The sequence below is a fragment of the Carassius auratus genome, chromosome 28 (genome assembly GCF_003368295.1).
Source record: "Carassius auratus strain Wakin chromosome 28, ASM336829v1, whole genome shotgun sequence".
Taxonomy (NCBI): Eukaryota; Metazoa; Chordata; class Actinopteri; order Cypriniformes; family Cyprinidae; genus Carassius; species Carassius auratus.
In genome coordinates this window covers 2,703,127-2,720,595 of record NC_039270.1, presented here as the reverse complement: position 1 = coordinate 2,720,595, position 17,469 = coordinate 2,703,127, and the positions used below count along the sequence as shown (strand labels likewise).

The 17,469-nt window shown below is 37.2% G+C and overlaps 1 protein-coding gene across 2 annotated transcripts in view; it reads left to right on the top strand.

The window, feature by feature from the left end:
- The window catches only part of LOC113047426 (zinc finger protein 271-like), a 102,589-nt gene that overhangs the window by 23,326 nt on the left and 61,794 nt on the right, over window positions 1-17,469 (top strand). For both annotated transcript variants that reach the window (XM_026208771.1, XM_026208772.1), the window contains one exon: window positions 7,237-7,244. In XM_026208771.1, the coding sequence (XP_026064556.1) occupies window positions 7,237-7,244 (8 nt within the window). The remainder of the gene's footprint in view (window positions 1-7,236; window positions 7,245-17,469) is intronic.

The following is a 17,469-nucleotide window of genomic DNA, read 5'->3' as shown; positions in this document are numbered from 1 at the left end:
TGCCGATACACGGCACGGTTCTCATTTAGCGCATCATCGAATTTGCTGGAAGGATACCAAAATGCATTTGAGGCTGTAACTCAGCAAAGCTTTGACATATTTGCACCAAACTTTGTATTTGTCATTGTCACCTCACACTGACCATGCCACATCAATTTTGTAACAGCGCCACCTATTGGTCAAGAGTAATAAACCAATCATTAACTAATAATTTTTACACTTATAAAAATGCTAATAACCTTTTATTGCATTATCCTATTGCAATAAAACTGGTCTCAAAATATTCCCTGGCTTATGCCAACAACAAAGATACCAAATATGCCAGAGTAAGCTGGATCTTCCTGTCCACCATTTTGATTTATATTGAAAATATACTTTTTTTAACTCCTCATCAACCGTTGGTCTGATTTTCACCAAAATGTAGTCAGATGATCTTCAGACAGTTTTGACAAAATGTATGGATTTTTAGACAAAACGGTTTTCGTAAAACACAGCCACGAATTTGAGGCATGATGCCAAAATGACACTTGAGGCTGTATCTCTGCAATGCTTTGGCATATTGATACCAAACTTTGTGTGTGTCATTGACAAGTCACACAGAGTACACAAAATTGATTTGATAACAGCGACACCTATTGGTCAAACTTGATAAGCCAAGTAATCATGCTTTTAGAGATTGTATTTATTTTTTTAGCCATTTCAATTACAATAATCCTGAGAAAAACAAGAAAATCAGCACACTATCAACTTGCAAAACAATAAAAAATACTTTAATGGCAACGTTTCGATCGTTTGATCTTCATCAGGACTATATCAGTCTTTTTGTCTAAGCACCTATCTATGACCTACAGGTGTGCGACGCTGATTGATCAATTACAATAATCCTAAAATTGCTGTTATCGCTCATTAATTTGCCGGTGGAGTGCTTGGCCCTGTAATTGCTGCTTGCAGCTATATTTGTTATTACTATTTGTACTTACAATGCACAAACCAGAAGCAATAATATATATGCAGAGAGGGGTTTGCCTTTCTATAAAAATATACATTTTATTTCAATTTTCGTTTTTGTGTTTCAGAGGAAAAATCAGTGTTAATACATTTCTTCGTTCCAGACGATTCTGAAAGAAGAATTTTTGCAAATGCGTATAAAATGTTTAAAAAAATTGAACAGAGATGTCTTGAGGGTATTTAATAGGTCAGGCCCCACAAAAGATTTTTCTAGTTACTAGTTGTTCATTTGTCATTATTCAACTAATCGCAGGTTTATATTAAATTTCCATCTACAATCCATAATGAGTCTCAATATATTCTGCGCTCAAGCACATGCATTAAGTTTGCCGCAAGGCACAGGCAGAAGTAGCCTAATAATTGTGAAAAAGGAGACCTTTTAATTATTTATTAATAAACAAATGTTTTCTTGTCGGCTTCAAGATGAAATTCCCAGTGCTGTCTCTCTCCACATGGACGCAACTTTAGAGAGAAATGCAACCTTCACAGATTACATTATGCTTTCGTTTTGAATTGATTTCGTTCATAAGACATTTCAAGCTTTCTGTAGATATATTTCTCATCTATGTGAGACACCCCAATTTTCATTTATTTAATTATCAGGAAAAATTTAAAGTGATCGAGAGGGCGCCTCCCTGTCATGCATGTGCATTAATAATTTGAATATGAATAATTATTAATATTTTGCATATGCATTACAAAGTAAATAGTATTTTATATGCAGTTATCCAACATTAATACATAATAATAATAATAAGTAGACAAATAAGAATAATTGATGTGCCTCGCACTCAGCATCGGGCACACAGCAAGGAATATGATACACATGCATTTAAAAGCAGCTGAATTTTTTTTACTTGAATTATATGAAAGCAATTAAAGAAGGCTCCCTTTAAAATCACTGAAGTTGTCAATTAATTAAGCTTTTTTTTTAATTTTGTGCATTTTGCTGATTATAATAAGAGAACTTGAGTTTAAATTTGAGGACGTTTTATTAATCGGTCCATTCTTTAGAGTTTCAAGGATTTCGTTAAATCGTGCAGGTTTAATTTATTCGTTTCTTGTTTTAATTAGGCCAAAATAATGGGAGCGAAATTATACAGTGCCTTAATGTTTTACTTAAAGTAAATAATTTATAAAACGCACAACAATTTCTTAATCAGTGTACAGACAAATATCTTTTTCCCCAAAAATTAAAATATAAGCAGCTCACTAAAATAGACTACCACTTTTAATGCTCTGGTACCACAATTTATTTAGAATAATATTCTTATTATATAAATATTGCACACCTAGTAAATGTGTCAAATCTAAAATATGGTGTAATTCGGTGTACCTTAGAGAAAATATAAGCACATGCTCATTGGCTTAACATTTATCCTCCTTGAAATCGTTCTAAGAAACACACAGAAATTCATAAGTAATAAACTTTCATATGTGAATATTACATATTTTAACAACAGTGTTTTTATTTAATTTTCCTCGACCACAGCCGAACACATCGCTGACGTCTATCCCGCTCCTGCTCCACTCCACGCTCACTGATATCAGAAACACCGCTCCATGTCTGAAGTATTTCAGTATGTTTGAAATAGCACCGTTCTGTTCATAACATATATTACAAAATAAAATAAGAGGAGAGTTTCAAAGTGGTTTATCAGAACACTGTGTGCAACCTTTTTTTCTACCACATGACAATCCAATAACGTGGTTGTCAGCATTAAAATGTATAATTGCTGCTTTTTGGGGTGCAAATTTTGTTTGAGATGAAAATAAAAGTACGTTTTCGTCAGTTATTTTGCCTACGGATCAATGCATTTCTTACAGATTTCTGCTCATTCAAAATCAGATACAGATTAAGTATCGCTGTATTACATTTGTTTGAATGCATTATTGAGAGAGTGATTGCATGTGAATAAGTGTTGTAGTACTTGTTTAAAGGTGACATAGAATGAAAAACTGTATTTACCTTGACATAGATGAATAATAACAGTTCTGTACATGGAAGTGACATTATATGAGGCTCAAACACCATTGTTTTCTCCTTGTGTAAATCTTGTGCATGCAAAAGACCACTGAAGAATAGTTGAATCAGAATCAGACACCGACTGTGATGTTACAGTCTGGATCACTAATAGTTACACCCCCAACATTTGCTTATGTCAGCCGAATCATCAGAAGTTCTGCAGATATATTGTGAAGAAATGGATAGCGTGGATAATCATGGAAATAAATGTTATATTCCAGGCTGTACAGGGGATGTGATGTGCATGGATGAGTTGGTGTCTATTCAGAAAGGAACAGAAAACAAATAATGTATTCAAATAAAATAACGAAAGCCACAGAATCTCACAGTACATATGCATTGTATGACTTATAAAACTTAGGAAGCTCATAAGCAACCCAATTTTATAATTTATATCATGAAACAAAATGATATACAAGAATACAATTGTGACATTGTTCTTTGAGGAGTAACTACATATTTGTGTTTATCATCTGCTGGTTTTGAAGATTACCTTTATTCTCTGTAAAAACTTTAGATAATGTTTATTTTTCAAGTTGGGATGTAACGATTACCATTTTGACGATAAATAATGATAATATTCCCCCTGGTTATGTTTAATCTTTTTATCTTTAAAACCATATTAGATTACCGCGATATGAACAACTGGAGATAATTGAATACTGTCCAGTAGAGGTCTTCACGGGTCCAAAAATTTGCGCTCGAACCCGAAACCCGAACCCGAAAGATGTACCCAAAAAATGTACTACACAGAACCGACCCGGACCCATCTATTATTTCAAAAGCTGGACTCGGACCCGTGTAGATCCGAGAAATGCCTACCCAGACCCGTATATTATTTGAAAGCTGGACACGAACCTGCTTTGAAGACACAGACCAGGGGCGAGGCTACATAAGGGCCAGAGTGGCACTGGCCCACCCGATCAGAACAGACAAAATAAAATTGCATATATGACAATTCATAAAAAGATAATTACTGTAGAGCGAAAACTTTCATATAATTGCCCTACTGCAACAGCCAATCAATAAGCTTAGTAGTACGTTTAGCCAATCTCGAAAGGTATAACGCCTGTCAGAAATCCAGTTTAAAATGAACACAATTACTTAACACTGATGTCTTGTTACTTTGTCTTTGTATTTTAACCTTATCAAAGAACCTAATAAAATATGAAAATATATGGCATTATTTTACTGACAAATGTCGAGAGCGCATTATTTTAGTGCGAAAGCACATTAATAAAATGTGTGAGCGCAAGTCTATCCACTCATGCACAGATTTTCTTGATCTTGCACAAAACCGGACGCACGCTCAGATATATGCTGCTCTCGTCTGAAAACAGCGCGCTCACTTAAAACTTGTCTCTCCTCTGGCTCAACTGTGTCCTGTGCACGCTCAAATCTCTCTAGGTTGATGCGCTTTAGATAGCTATAAATTATTTTCAAACCTGAATTAAACATTGTCAAAAGTTATCAACCAATCAGATTTCAAAGATGGATCTGTAATTCTTTACAATTTAATTGTATTACAAAAAGTAATCAGGTGTTTGGATTATTTGTAAATAACTTCTCAAGTCAAACCCTTCTGAACAATTTATCTAAACAAACAAGCATATGATTCTTAAAATTAATGTGGTCGTCAAAAAAATATTATCAGACATTTTTTAGAAAAACTATTATTTGATGAAATATTACAGGACTCTATAGATCACAGTGCAGACCCCAAATACAAATTATTTGTCATTTTAAAGCATTATACTTCGCCAATATGCTTTAAACCATTAGGTTTTACCCATTTGTCAGCAAGAAGTTTTTGTAAGGAAGTAAAAATCAATTCAAATAAAATACAATTTTGTAGGATCACATATTATTTTACATATTTTAATAAGTACAGCTCAGAATAAGTATATTGTTTCATTTCTACATAAATATATGTTACGCCGAATGACCATGGTTTGTTATGCTGAATGACATTTTTGACAAAAATTTAGAAAATAGTGTCATTGTTTCCATATTGCAATGTTTTGAATATTATTCTTATATTTTATATAATTAAATTCCTAAACAAATCACAGAAGCAGATGCTGAAATGAATAATCATTTTATTCCACAGTGCATATCATATTCGTAAAAATTAATTGAACTGGTGGTAATACTGTAAAATCAATAGCTCACATTTCATTGAGAACTTGGAATTTGAAGGACAAACACACACCTTCTATCTTTTTTCAAGCTTGTGGACTCAGTTATCTTACCGTTTATTTGGGCTTATAAGACTCCCCGAATAGCAAAAGCGCACCTGCAGAAACCCACTCAGATGGGAGGGCTAGGACTTCCAGTCTTTAAATATTATTATTGGGCAGCAAATGCCAGGGTTCTATCTTACTGGCAGAGGGGTATTCCTGGTGAAACTTTCTCTGTGGCAGACCCTTTATGGCTTAGATTAGAGACGTTTTCTCTTACAACATCGTGTCTCCCAGTTTTAATTTTCTCAAAAGTTTCTTCCTCAACAAAACTAATTGGTAACAATTTAATACTTAAAAATTCATCACGAATATTAAATCAGATAAGGAAACATCTTAAATCACCTGCCGTCTCTGTTCTTACACCCATCGCTAACAATCACACGTTTAAACCCTCTCAGTTAGACCGACGTTTTATTGAATGGAAAAATAAAGGTCTGATTTAGGGATAAAATTAGGGATCTTTATGTAGATAGTAAATTTGCATCTTTTAATCAACTACAATCTGTATTTAATCTCCCAAGATCTGACTTCTTTCGATATTTACAAGTAAGACATTATGTTCAAACGGTTATCCCACAATTTACTGACAAACCTGAGATTAATACATTTGAACACATTTTTTTGGTAAATCCAAGCTCTAAACATCTGATCTCACAATGTGTTAATTCCTTCCAACTGCCTGTGAACACCAATCATATAAAAGAAGCCTGGGCTAAGGATTTTGAGGAAGAAGTGTCTGATGAAACCTGGAATGATAGTCTCAATAAGATCCAAGATTGCTCAATAAATGTGAGGCACAGGTTGATTCAATTTAAAGTGATACATAGACTATATTATTCCAAAACGAAATTGAATAAGATATATAATTCTATCTCTCCAATTTGTGACAGATGTAAATCAGAGGAGGGTTCTTTGTCACACATGTTTTGGTTTTGTCACAAACTGTTTAATTTTTGGTCTGCTACATTTGATTTCTTTTCAAAAGTTTAAAAAAAAAGAGATTAAACCGGACCATAGTCTTGCAATTCTCAGATCCTCTGAGTCATTGAATGGTCTTCCAAGATCTCAGCAACGACCTCTATTGATGGGTATGACTCTTGCGAAAAAATTATACTTTTAAACTGGAAATCTCCGGACTCTCCATCATTCAAAGTGTGGTTAAGTGAATAGTTTCACGTCATACAACTGGAAAGGATACAGTCCTTGGAGTCCAAATCTCGCCGCCAATTTCAATCTATATGACAGCCCTTTGTGGATTTCCTCAAAGTCTGAATAATGTATAATTATTGTTCTCTTTGTAACAATTCATGTATGATTAGGTCTTGTTTATATTAGTCCATCCCCCATTGTTTTTTTGTTTTTTTTTTGTATGGTTGTATTGTTTGATTTTCTTTGTTTTAATTTGTACATCATGTAAAAAGTTGTAAATAAAATATATATAAAAAACACACACCTTCACAATTTTGAAACAAACTGGTGGTAATCTAATAAATATCCCTCATTTAACTGACAAATTGGAACTTGAAGGACAAACAAACACACACCTTAACAATTGTGGTGGTAATACAATAAATTTCTCTCATTTTATCAATAACAGATAGTGATTTAGAGATTTCATCAAGAACAGAGATGGTGGTAATACAATCATTGAGAGAGAGAGACAGAGGCAGAGAGAGAGAGAGAGAGATGCCTACTCAATAAATTTCTCCCAGTCTGCTGTAGTGAGTTTGGACTTCCTCAGGGTTAATGGCTCAGGTTCAGACACTATTGCCTTCACATCAGATGTGAAGTAAAATAGTTTGTCTGGTGTCTCAGGCCACACAAATGAATTCTTTCCAGCTCCACTTTGATACATGCAGTTAACCTCTAACTCATCACCTTCAGCCCCCAAAACCTGCCCAACAAAGGGCTTGCCATCATTGAGGACCACTACAAATTTGCCGGATAAGTCATCATCAGGTTCCAATGTCACAGAGGCTTCTGTATTTGTTCCAGAAGCCTCTGTTTGGAAGTCAATCTGCACTGATGGTCCACATTCACAAGTAGCATTTATTCTGGAGCAGAAACAGGATAACTCTCGACGGTGGATCATCCCAGGCTTGTCTGCCACAATTTGGTGGATTTTTAAAGTGCCCTTCACAAGTGGCAACTCATTTGGAACAGCTTCGTCATATCTGCTTTCCTCAGTCTCATCAATCCAAAAGTATTTGATGCTTGATGCTTTGTCTTGAAGGACATTGAAGAGATCTTTTGGGTCCTGGATATCTCCTCCCTTTTGTACAAAGTCATCAGCACATCTCTTGGCAGCACCACCCACTCGATCTGGTGCCCCTTTGCCATGACTTTTCTCTGAGAAGTTCCATGTCACTTTTTTGAACCCAAAGAGAAAAGGAACTGTGCTGAGCAGGTAAAAATTCTTGCGATTTCTGTACTGAGTTACTGGGCCATCACTCATGCAGTGTAGTGTGGTGATTGAAGGATTTTGTTCCCTCAAATTCTGCAGTACTGGTTTGAGGTGAGCCCAGATAACACGCTCATCATGACGTAAAGAATTTGAAATTGTAACATAGGACTGGTGACTCTTATTTGTGTATGCTACACTTGTGTGAATGGTAGCCTGTCTTCGGTTGCCACCAAAATGAAATGCCTGCACTTCAGTGGCCAATTTGCAGGCATAGTTTTCTGAAAAGTCCATGTGGAGAACAGCCTCTTCATCAGACAGGGTCTCTTTAAGACATCTACACTGTTCTGCCTGGTGGAGCCAATTATACTGGTGTCTTGCTAGAGAGTCAAGCTTCCTATTAAAGACTTTCAGTAGATCATCCCAGGTCCCATTGTTTGTCTTCTTCACAATGTAGGTGAATGGCTTATCCCCTTCTACAGTCTTCTGTCTTTCCCACTGTTGCCACATAATCTTTACAGATTCTTCAGGCACATCAGCCTCAATTTCATTATAGCAGCACTTGGCACATACACGGTACATGCAGTTTCTTTGGTGGGGGTCACAGACAATGGCTGCTATTAGCTCAGAAATGCTTGATGTTTTAAGCAACCCTTTTTGCTTGAGTTTTTCGACCAGAAGTTTAAAATTCTCATGATCTGTACAGGCACATGTGTTCTGATCATTTGCTTTTGGCTCAGTGATGTGAAATGGCCTTAAACGTAAGAACTGTCTGTAGGATATGGAGTCCTCTCTGGCCACCTCTGAGTTATACTCTCCATGGAGTTCTTTCAGTGTCTTGGTGAGGATGCGTCTCTGAAGTTTAGTTTTTGTCTTTCTTACCAGACAGCTGTCGGCTGTTCTCATCTCTACTGAGAAAAGAATGGACCTTTTCTCGTCGTGTTGACTTTTCCTTCAAATTCCCTTTCCTCTTACTGGCCATTTTCACCCTACTCTGTTTCTTTGACCTTTGTAAATCCTTCCTTAACTTTTCATTTTTTTTTAGCTTGGGCTAGTTGTTTTTTCAATTGGAAGAGCTGTTTTCTCAAGTTTAAATTGAGCTTTTTCAGTCTTTTGCACCTGTTAGAAAGCTTTTTTTCTCTTTAGGGGTGGAAAATGCTAACGGAGGTTCTGGCTGAGACTGAAGCTGGTGAGTGGGTTCTGCAGGAGAGGGTCTTTCAATATTTTCCTCAAGAGACTCTTCAATGGAATCTGGTGTAAGATCCAGAACTGCCCTTATACGTTTTGCTTCTGCCCTGTGTTTTCTTAGATTTTCCTGCCATTGCTTTCACCTCTTCTCAGCTGCAGCATCTGATAAATTCCTGATTGACGGGTGATCAGGATTTGCAGCCAAGGCAGCTTGCTTTCTTCTCTGGTAGCTGAAATACAGATTCCATGTAATTATTGACATAAAATTACTGACATAGATCTATATAAACCGTGTTATTAATTAAAAATACTTTCTGTTTGGCAACATAAATGACATGTTATCAGGATTGGTATTATGGGTGGAGAATCCCTCTCTGGCCTCTCTTAACTTGTGGTATAGGTAGGGTGGAGTCTATCTAAAAACAGTGGTAAACTATTATTCTGTAGGGCTAGGCTTTGACACAAATTTAATGATTTGATTCAATATCAAATCAATTTGATATTGATTAACATCAGCTGAAAACAGCATAGACTTAAAGATTGATTCTTGGGATTTACAAATCAGTATTGTTTCTTCAAAATTAGAATTGATTAAAATCGAGAAATCTATCTTTTTAAACCCAGCCCTATTATTTTGACATTGCACTCCTCGATACCTTTATCGTCTCCTTGCTAAAAGCGCTGCCCTAGCTACTGGGTCTGCATTAACTTTCTGCCGGTGCCTAGAAACTCTCTCTTTGTTTGTGGGCATCTAAAAGAAATCAGTACCAAAAAGACAAAAATGCATTAAAACATTAATATTTATGAAGTTTGATATATATTTTTTTGGTGCTAAATATCACTCATTTATCTTAAATATAAATAAAATGCTAAAATGTTATCTAAACAGTGACACTGTCATTCAGTGTAATGGATGACACTGTGGTGTAACAGACAATTTGCATTACACCGAATGACAAAACATTACCCTGAATGACGAAACTTCTACTTAAGCTAATATTGCTAGCTAACAACTAGCCACCTATATCAAACAGTGAACTTGACCAGAAAGGTTATTCATCATTATTCACAACATCTACTTATTTTTCAAAAAATCTAACAATAAAAGTGTTTTTTGGCATTTCACTGAATGACATTCGTTTTTGTAACTCAAGATACCACACTATGAAAAGGTGAAATTATCAAATATTTAAGAGCAATAAACTTACCTTGCTGAATCACCACACGGTCTTCAGGGAGCCTTTTGATGATGTCACAGACTGCTTGATGACTATTGGTTGTTTATTTAATTTCAAAATGGCTTCCTGATCCCGTTACACTGAATGACCTCCGACAAACTGCATATTCGGGACAAAAGTCCCCTAGTTATTTCAATATTTAACGAAAAAAATAACACATAGTCCTTTTAATATAATACAGCCAACACTTACGTGAACATGCCAAGGAAGCAAATATTTTTTTAACATGGTATTTTATACATTTATTTAAAAATGTATTAGTAAAATCATAGTCCGGATCATTACGCTGAATGACAATTTTACACTTTGCAGCATTATTTAACTCATTTTGTCATTGTATTTTCACAAAACTTATCTGAAACATGTAAGTAGACATTTTACTTGCATTTAATATGATTTTTTTTGTATGTAAAATCACTTTTGTAAATTGTATTTGATGCGGACACCAAAATGGTGACGTCTCGTCTTTGACCCATATATATATCTGAACTCTTCATATACAGTACATAGGCTATATCAATCAAAGTACACCACATATATAGGCCGCACATTGTATTACTGTGCTTTCGTGCTACAATAATGCACTTCTGACATTTGTCAGTAAAATAACGCCATAGAATATATATTCCAAATATTTAATATAGGCTATATATAGGGAATTGCACGCAGCATACTGCCCCTTCGGGGCCCACGGGTAATGAGACGATCTGCACATCACTGATTGAGGTCCACCCTATTCCACCAAGGTCCACTCAGTTTTAAATTTCTGGCCTCGCCACTGACACAGACCCGACTGGACCTGATTGTCACATATTCCACCTTAAATCGCTATTACAAGTCAATAAACTTGTTGCAAAAATTCAGCTTTTTGTCTTACCTAATTTAAGGAGCCGTAGTCTCTCCTGTGGCAAGAAAGTTATCCATGTTATTCCTCTCGTTATTCCAAGTCCAAGCTTAATCCACTCATTATTTCAGCTTCAAAAGTCCACTTGACGTCACTGTGACGGATGACAAATGCAGCTGTGCACATGTACATTCTGACTCCAGTTAACTCGCATAATAACTTCGACTCTTTGCCCTTTTGAACTATAATAATGGCCTGACGTTATTTATTTGCTATCATCTCTGTGCTCTCTGCTCTGCGTTTAGTCTGAATCTGACCAATAAAACTTTAAGATTAAACGGTTCATTTATATTATTATAAAAATGGGAGAAAATGTAAAGCACGGTTTGGCGGTCAAAGTCATTGTGTCCCTCCCTTCACATTGACATAGAAACATGAAACATGCTGGAGACTGCACAGCTAGCTGTATCAACCTAAAATATGTTTAACGCAATTTGAGCGTCATAGAAAACATTCATGTTACAATTCACCTCAGATTGTGTTGCTGATTTGAAATATATTAAATATAAGTGTGTCAAGTCTGCAGTCATTATAACCATGCATGCACTCTGCTTCTAACGGCAGAGAGAGCGAGAGAGAGAGAGCGCTTTTTTTGGCTCACACTTTCCTTTTCCTTTTCCTAATTTTAGTTGTAAGTTACAAAAAACTCAAGCAGTGTTTGATCACGGTGTTTGTTCTCCGAGTCCGATGACTCCGATCGCACAGGTATTAGACACAATGTTAAACAGACCCAGGACCCGAGGTAAGAGATTCGGACCCGACCCGTACCCAGCTGATGATTTAAAATATAGACCCGAACCCGTACAGGTCCTGGGTCCACGGGTCTCGGGTGCACTGTGAAGACCTCTACTGTCCAGCATAAAGCACAGTTTTCAGTGACAGTCTCGAGTGTACACCAGCTTAGTTTCGGTCAAAACACGGTGGAAGAGTTGGGAGGTTGTAAAAAGAGTGCCAAGGGAATGATTTAAATTAAAATATTAATTATTTAATTATATGAATATAACTGTCTTCAGAAAAAATTCGATGGCAGTGGTTCTCAATTCCAGTGCTCGAGGTTAAAGCATGTTATAAATTGTACAGTTCTCCGCTCAATAGTAATTTGCTGCTACCAGCCGTGGCGCTGCCTTTGGGCACGGCCCACCCATTTTAGGTCCAGGCCCACCCATTTTAGGTCCAGGCCCACCCATTTTGGTCGAGCCCTATGAGTAGTGAGTGATTTTCATTCTAGCAGTTCATCCAATAAGCAGCCCGAGGAAAGCTTTGATTGAAAGCTCCTCAGCCAATCAACGGCTTCTACCCCATGTCTGGACTCTGCATCGTTGTGTTAATCCATGTTATAACTATTCTAGTATCTAGTATTCTGATCAGTGGAGTGAGGAGGAAAATGTTACCCCTCCACTCTGCTCACATACTCTGCTGCGAGAATGAATGTTTCAAAGTGAGGTAAACTTCAACAGAGTAGGGAGCAAGGAACACTGTGTAGGGACCATGTCAATGAATCAGGTGTGTTAAAGAGAGCTGTGTGAAATCTGCAGAGCTGGGGAGCGCGAGGACTGGGATTGAGAACTGCTGACCTAAAGGAAGTGTTCTTAATAGCAATGTTGTTGCGTTTATTTAACAATTATAATTTTGACTTATATCTTGTCATTATTTAAAGGCTAAAATGTGAGGTTTATCTTTTTAGTAAACCCTTTTAACCTTTATTTGAACTTTTACATTAGATATCTCAATCTTGAAATCTCGAATGCTATTAAACTGTTGTCAGTCAAGTTGTCATTTAAAATCCGGAAATCATTGGTAATGTTATTGTTTTAGTGATTATGCAAACAAAAAGTCATTTTATTTGTTGTTTGTTGATTTTTTAAAATATAAATCTAGGTTAAGTGATTCATGTGAATGTACTTTTTTTAACCTTTCCAGCACATTATAACAATACCGTGATAATATTGATGACCGTGATCATTTTAGTCACTATAATCGTGATAAGAAATTTTCATACCATTACTTCCCTAGTCCTCTGTAACCTAAAAGTGTCTGAATTCTGTGCATCATAACTGAAGGCAGCAGGGTTTGTGGACAAAGGTTCAAACGTCTCGCTACCGAACTACCTACAGTAGCTTAATTTGCGGAAGAAGAAGAGAAAGCACCCATTTGATAAATGAGCCAGTAGTTTAGAAATACAGTATTTTTCGGACTATAAGTCGCACCTAAGTATAAGTCGCATCAGTCCAAAAATACGTCATGATAAGTCGCACTGGACTATAAGTCTATATTTATTTAGAACCAAGAGAAAACATTACCGTGTACAGCCGCCAGAGGGCGCTCTATGCTCCTTTGTGTAGGCTACAGGAGCACTGAGCAGCATAGAGCGCCCTCTCGTTGCTAGAGACGGTAATATTTTCTATTGGTTCATTTCTCTCGGTTCATGTCAAATTAATTTTGATAAATAAGTCGCACCTGATTATAAGTCGCAGGACCAGCCAAACTAGGAAAAAAAAGTGTGACTTATAGTCCGGAAAGTATGGTAATAACTTTTAAGTGCTTGCTGGAGTCTGAAGTGATTTGTGTCATGTGCAGGTGCGACGGATCGTGTACAAACCAATAGGATAAGCCAAAATGAAATAGCAGTAAGCAGCTATTTTTAAAATGTAAGGAGTAGAAAGTACAGATAATTGCATGAAAGGAGTAGAAGTAAAAAGTCGGCTGAAAAATAATTACTCAAGTAAGGTAAGTTAACAAAGTATTTGTACTTCGTTACTTGACACCTCTGGAAGTTGCAGGAGTGGAAGAAACTGTCTTCCTCATCCTCAGGCTCAGACAAATGTTGTGTGGCTGACAAACTGGTGTTTCTACTCTCGCCAGAGCTAGAGAGGGCTTCCAAATATTTCAGAAGTGCCCCTGGATTTGAATAAAAACAAATTATTAATAACCTTTTACGCTTGAAATAATATTGCTGGTGCTCTTTATTATTGTTGTAATTTTTTTTTGTACTTACAAAACTGTAACCTGTTAATGATCCAATTACTTAATTGCAATGAATTTAGTATATTTAAATTCACATGGACATATTATGTATAAAATATATGCTGTTGTAAATTTGTATAAAAAAACTAAATAGCACAGGTTTATTTCTAGCAATAGCCAAAAATACATTGTACAGGTCAAAAATATAGATTTTTCTTCTATGCCAAAAATCATTAGGATATTAAGTAAAGTTCATGTACTGTTTTTTTTTAATTGGTGATATGCATTGCTATGAACTTCATTTGGACAACTTTAAGGACGATTATTTCAATATTCCTTCCCAGATAGCATCAAATCACATGCGGGCCTCTGTAGGCAAATATGTGGTGTTCACGGCAATGTGTAATCTGAATGTGACCCTAAAGTGGCCCATGTGGTTAATAGTGAATATGTCCCAAATATTACCAACCTAATGTGGCAGCCTTGATCTGATGCAAGGAGCAAGTAATTTGTCATTTTAACAAGTGCAATTTCTGTACTATGGTGGGGCCTGAAACCTGACTACAATTCTTCATAAAGAAAATTATTTTTGCAGGAAGGAACTCAACTGATCAGACACAACTTTTTCTAAATTTTTTGACATGAATGGAAGATTTGAAATAGGCCTGTAATTTGCCAGTACACTAGGATCTAGTTTTGGTTTCTTAATAAGAGGCTTGATAACCGCCAGCTTGAATGGTTTTGGGACGTGACCTAAAGATAACGACGAGTTGATGATATTGAGAAGCGGTTCTTCTGCTACAGGTAACAGCTCTTTCAGTAATTTAGTGGGTACAGGATCTAATAAACATGTTGTTGGTTTAGATACAGTGATAAGTTTATTTAGCTCTTTCTGTCCTATAGTTGTTAAGCACTGCAGTTTATCTTTGGGTGTGATGGATGAAACTGAAGTATTAGATGCTTTAGAATCTACATTTTGTATTGTATTTCTGATGTTATCTATTTTATCAGTGAAGAAATTCATAAGTTAGTTAAAAAATAAAAACTTCTAAGTTAGTTTTTCTCCATTTGCATTCAAGACTACGAGTTACTTTCTTGAGAGAGTGAGTATTACTGTTATACCATGGCACATTTTTCTCTAACCTTTTTCAATTTGAGGGGGGCAACAGCTTCTAATGTATTAGAGAAAATAGTGACCATGTTGCAAGTCATTTTGTCTAGTTCATGTGTATTTTTGGGTACAAAAAGCAGTTAAGATAGATCAGGCAGGTTATTTGCAGATCTGTCTTTGGTGGCTGGAACAATGGTTCTGCTCAGATGGTAACACTGAGCCATATAGTTAATGAAAGTGAAAGTGACTTGACATTCAGCAAAGTATGGTGACCCATACTCAGAATTTGTGCTCTGCATTTAACAAATCCGAAGTGCACACACACAGAGAAGTGAACACACACACACACACAGACACACACTGTGAAAACACATGGAGCAGTGGGCAGCCATTTATGCTGCGGCGCCCGGGGAGCAGTTGGGGGTTCGGTGCCTAAGTCATGGTATTGAAGGTGGAGCGAGAACTGTACATGCACTCCCCCCACCTACAATTCCTGCAGGCCCGAGACTCGAACTCACAACCTTTTGATTGCCAGTCCGACTCTCTAACCATTATGCTATTTATCTAATATCAGTGATATGCAGCATGCATGATACAAGGAAATGGTCAGTAACATCATCACTTTGAGGTACGATATCTATAGCAGTAAGATTGATTCCATGCGATATAATTATATCTAGTGTATGATTAAAATGATGAGTGGGCCTGGTGACATGTTGCTGGACACCAAAAAAGTTTATAAGGTCAGTAGATGCAAGTCCTAATGCATCATTTGTATTATCAACGTGAATATTAAAGTCTCCAACGATTAGCGCGTTATCAACTGGTTATTGACGGGTGGAGTTTCCTTCTACAGCTACGCTACTTCCGGTTAGACTACAGTGGACCAATGCATTCCATACCTGCCAGGCTTTAGTGGACTCAGGAGTGGAGGGCAGTTTTACTGATGCTTCACTGGCGGCTCAGTTACTTATTCCGGTGGTCTTGCTACCTCAGCCTACCTCCGTCCAAGCACCAGGTTATGCCATCAGTAACCCAGAGCACCGTACCCATCAAACTCATCACCTCCGTTAACCATACAGAGGAGATTAGACTACTGTTAATCAATTCCCCTCTGGCTCCTGTGGTGTTGGGTAATCCCTGGTTTTCACTTCACAATCCCCACATAGACTGGCAACAGAAAACTGTTTGTGCTTGGAGCAGTTTTTGTCATGCGTCTTGTTTGGTGGCTGCCTGTTCTTAAGTATTGTGCTCTGTGTTTCAGGATGAATCCATGGACCTGTCTAACATGCTTCAGTAAGTGTTCAGTAAGTTTCGAGCTGCCTCTCTTCCTCCTCATGGTCCCTATGACTGTTCCATAAACGTATTGCCAAGTAAGTCTCCGCCTAAGGGCAGATTATACTCGCTTTTTGTTCTGTAAAGGGAAGCCATGGAGATATATATTTCTGATTCTTTGGCACTCAAGATCATCCGCCCTTCCTCATCTCCTCCGGGCGCTGAGATTTTCTTTGTAGGTGACAAGAATAGTTCCCTGTCACCTTACATTGACTATCAGGGACTGAAAAACATCATGGCAAAGAATCCTTTGCCGGTGATGTCTTCAGTTTTTGAGCTGTTGCAGGGAGTTTCCTTTTTTACAAAGTTGGACCGCCGTATTTAGTTCGCATCAGGGAGGGGGATGAATGGAAGACCGCTTTTAATACCCCCAGAGGGCAATTTTAATATTTGGTCATACTGTTTGGGCTTGTTCACTGCTCCCGCAGTCTTCCAAGCACTCATCAATGATGTACTGAGAGACATGGTTGATCATTTCATATGTTTACCTGGATGACATATTGATTTTTTTCTCAGTCTCTCCAGGAACATATTCAGCATGTCAGACGAGTGCTTTAGAGGCTGCAAGAGAATGGGCTTTTGTAAAGGTGGAGAAATGTTTCATGCACTAGCGCTTATTTTTCCCATCGTTTGACTACCACCAAACAGAAATACGAAATTGCTAACAGAGAACTGTTGGCAGTTAAGTTGGCCTTGGAATCATAGGTTCGAGGGGTCACATCATTGGTTAGAGGGGATGGAGGTACCTTTTATCATCTGGACTGATCACAAGAACCTAGAGTACATTAGATCCGCTTAAAACTTGAACTCTAGGCAGGCTTGGTGGACTCTTTTTTTAGGCCTGGGCTCCAAAAACACCAAGCCTGATGTTTGTCTCGTACTTTTGATCATTCCGAGCATCCGTCTTCTGCCGATTCCATCGTACTGGTGAGACTGGTCATTTCTGAGGTCATCTGGGAGATTAAGCGTAGGTCCTTTATGCCTTACAAGGGGTAAGGCCTTTGTCCAGTTGTCCACTGAGCCATTTATTTGTGCACGAGAACTTACGGTC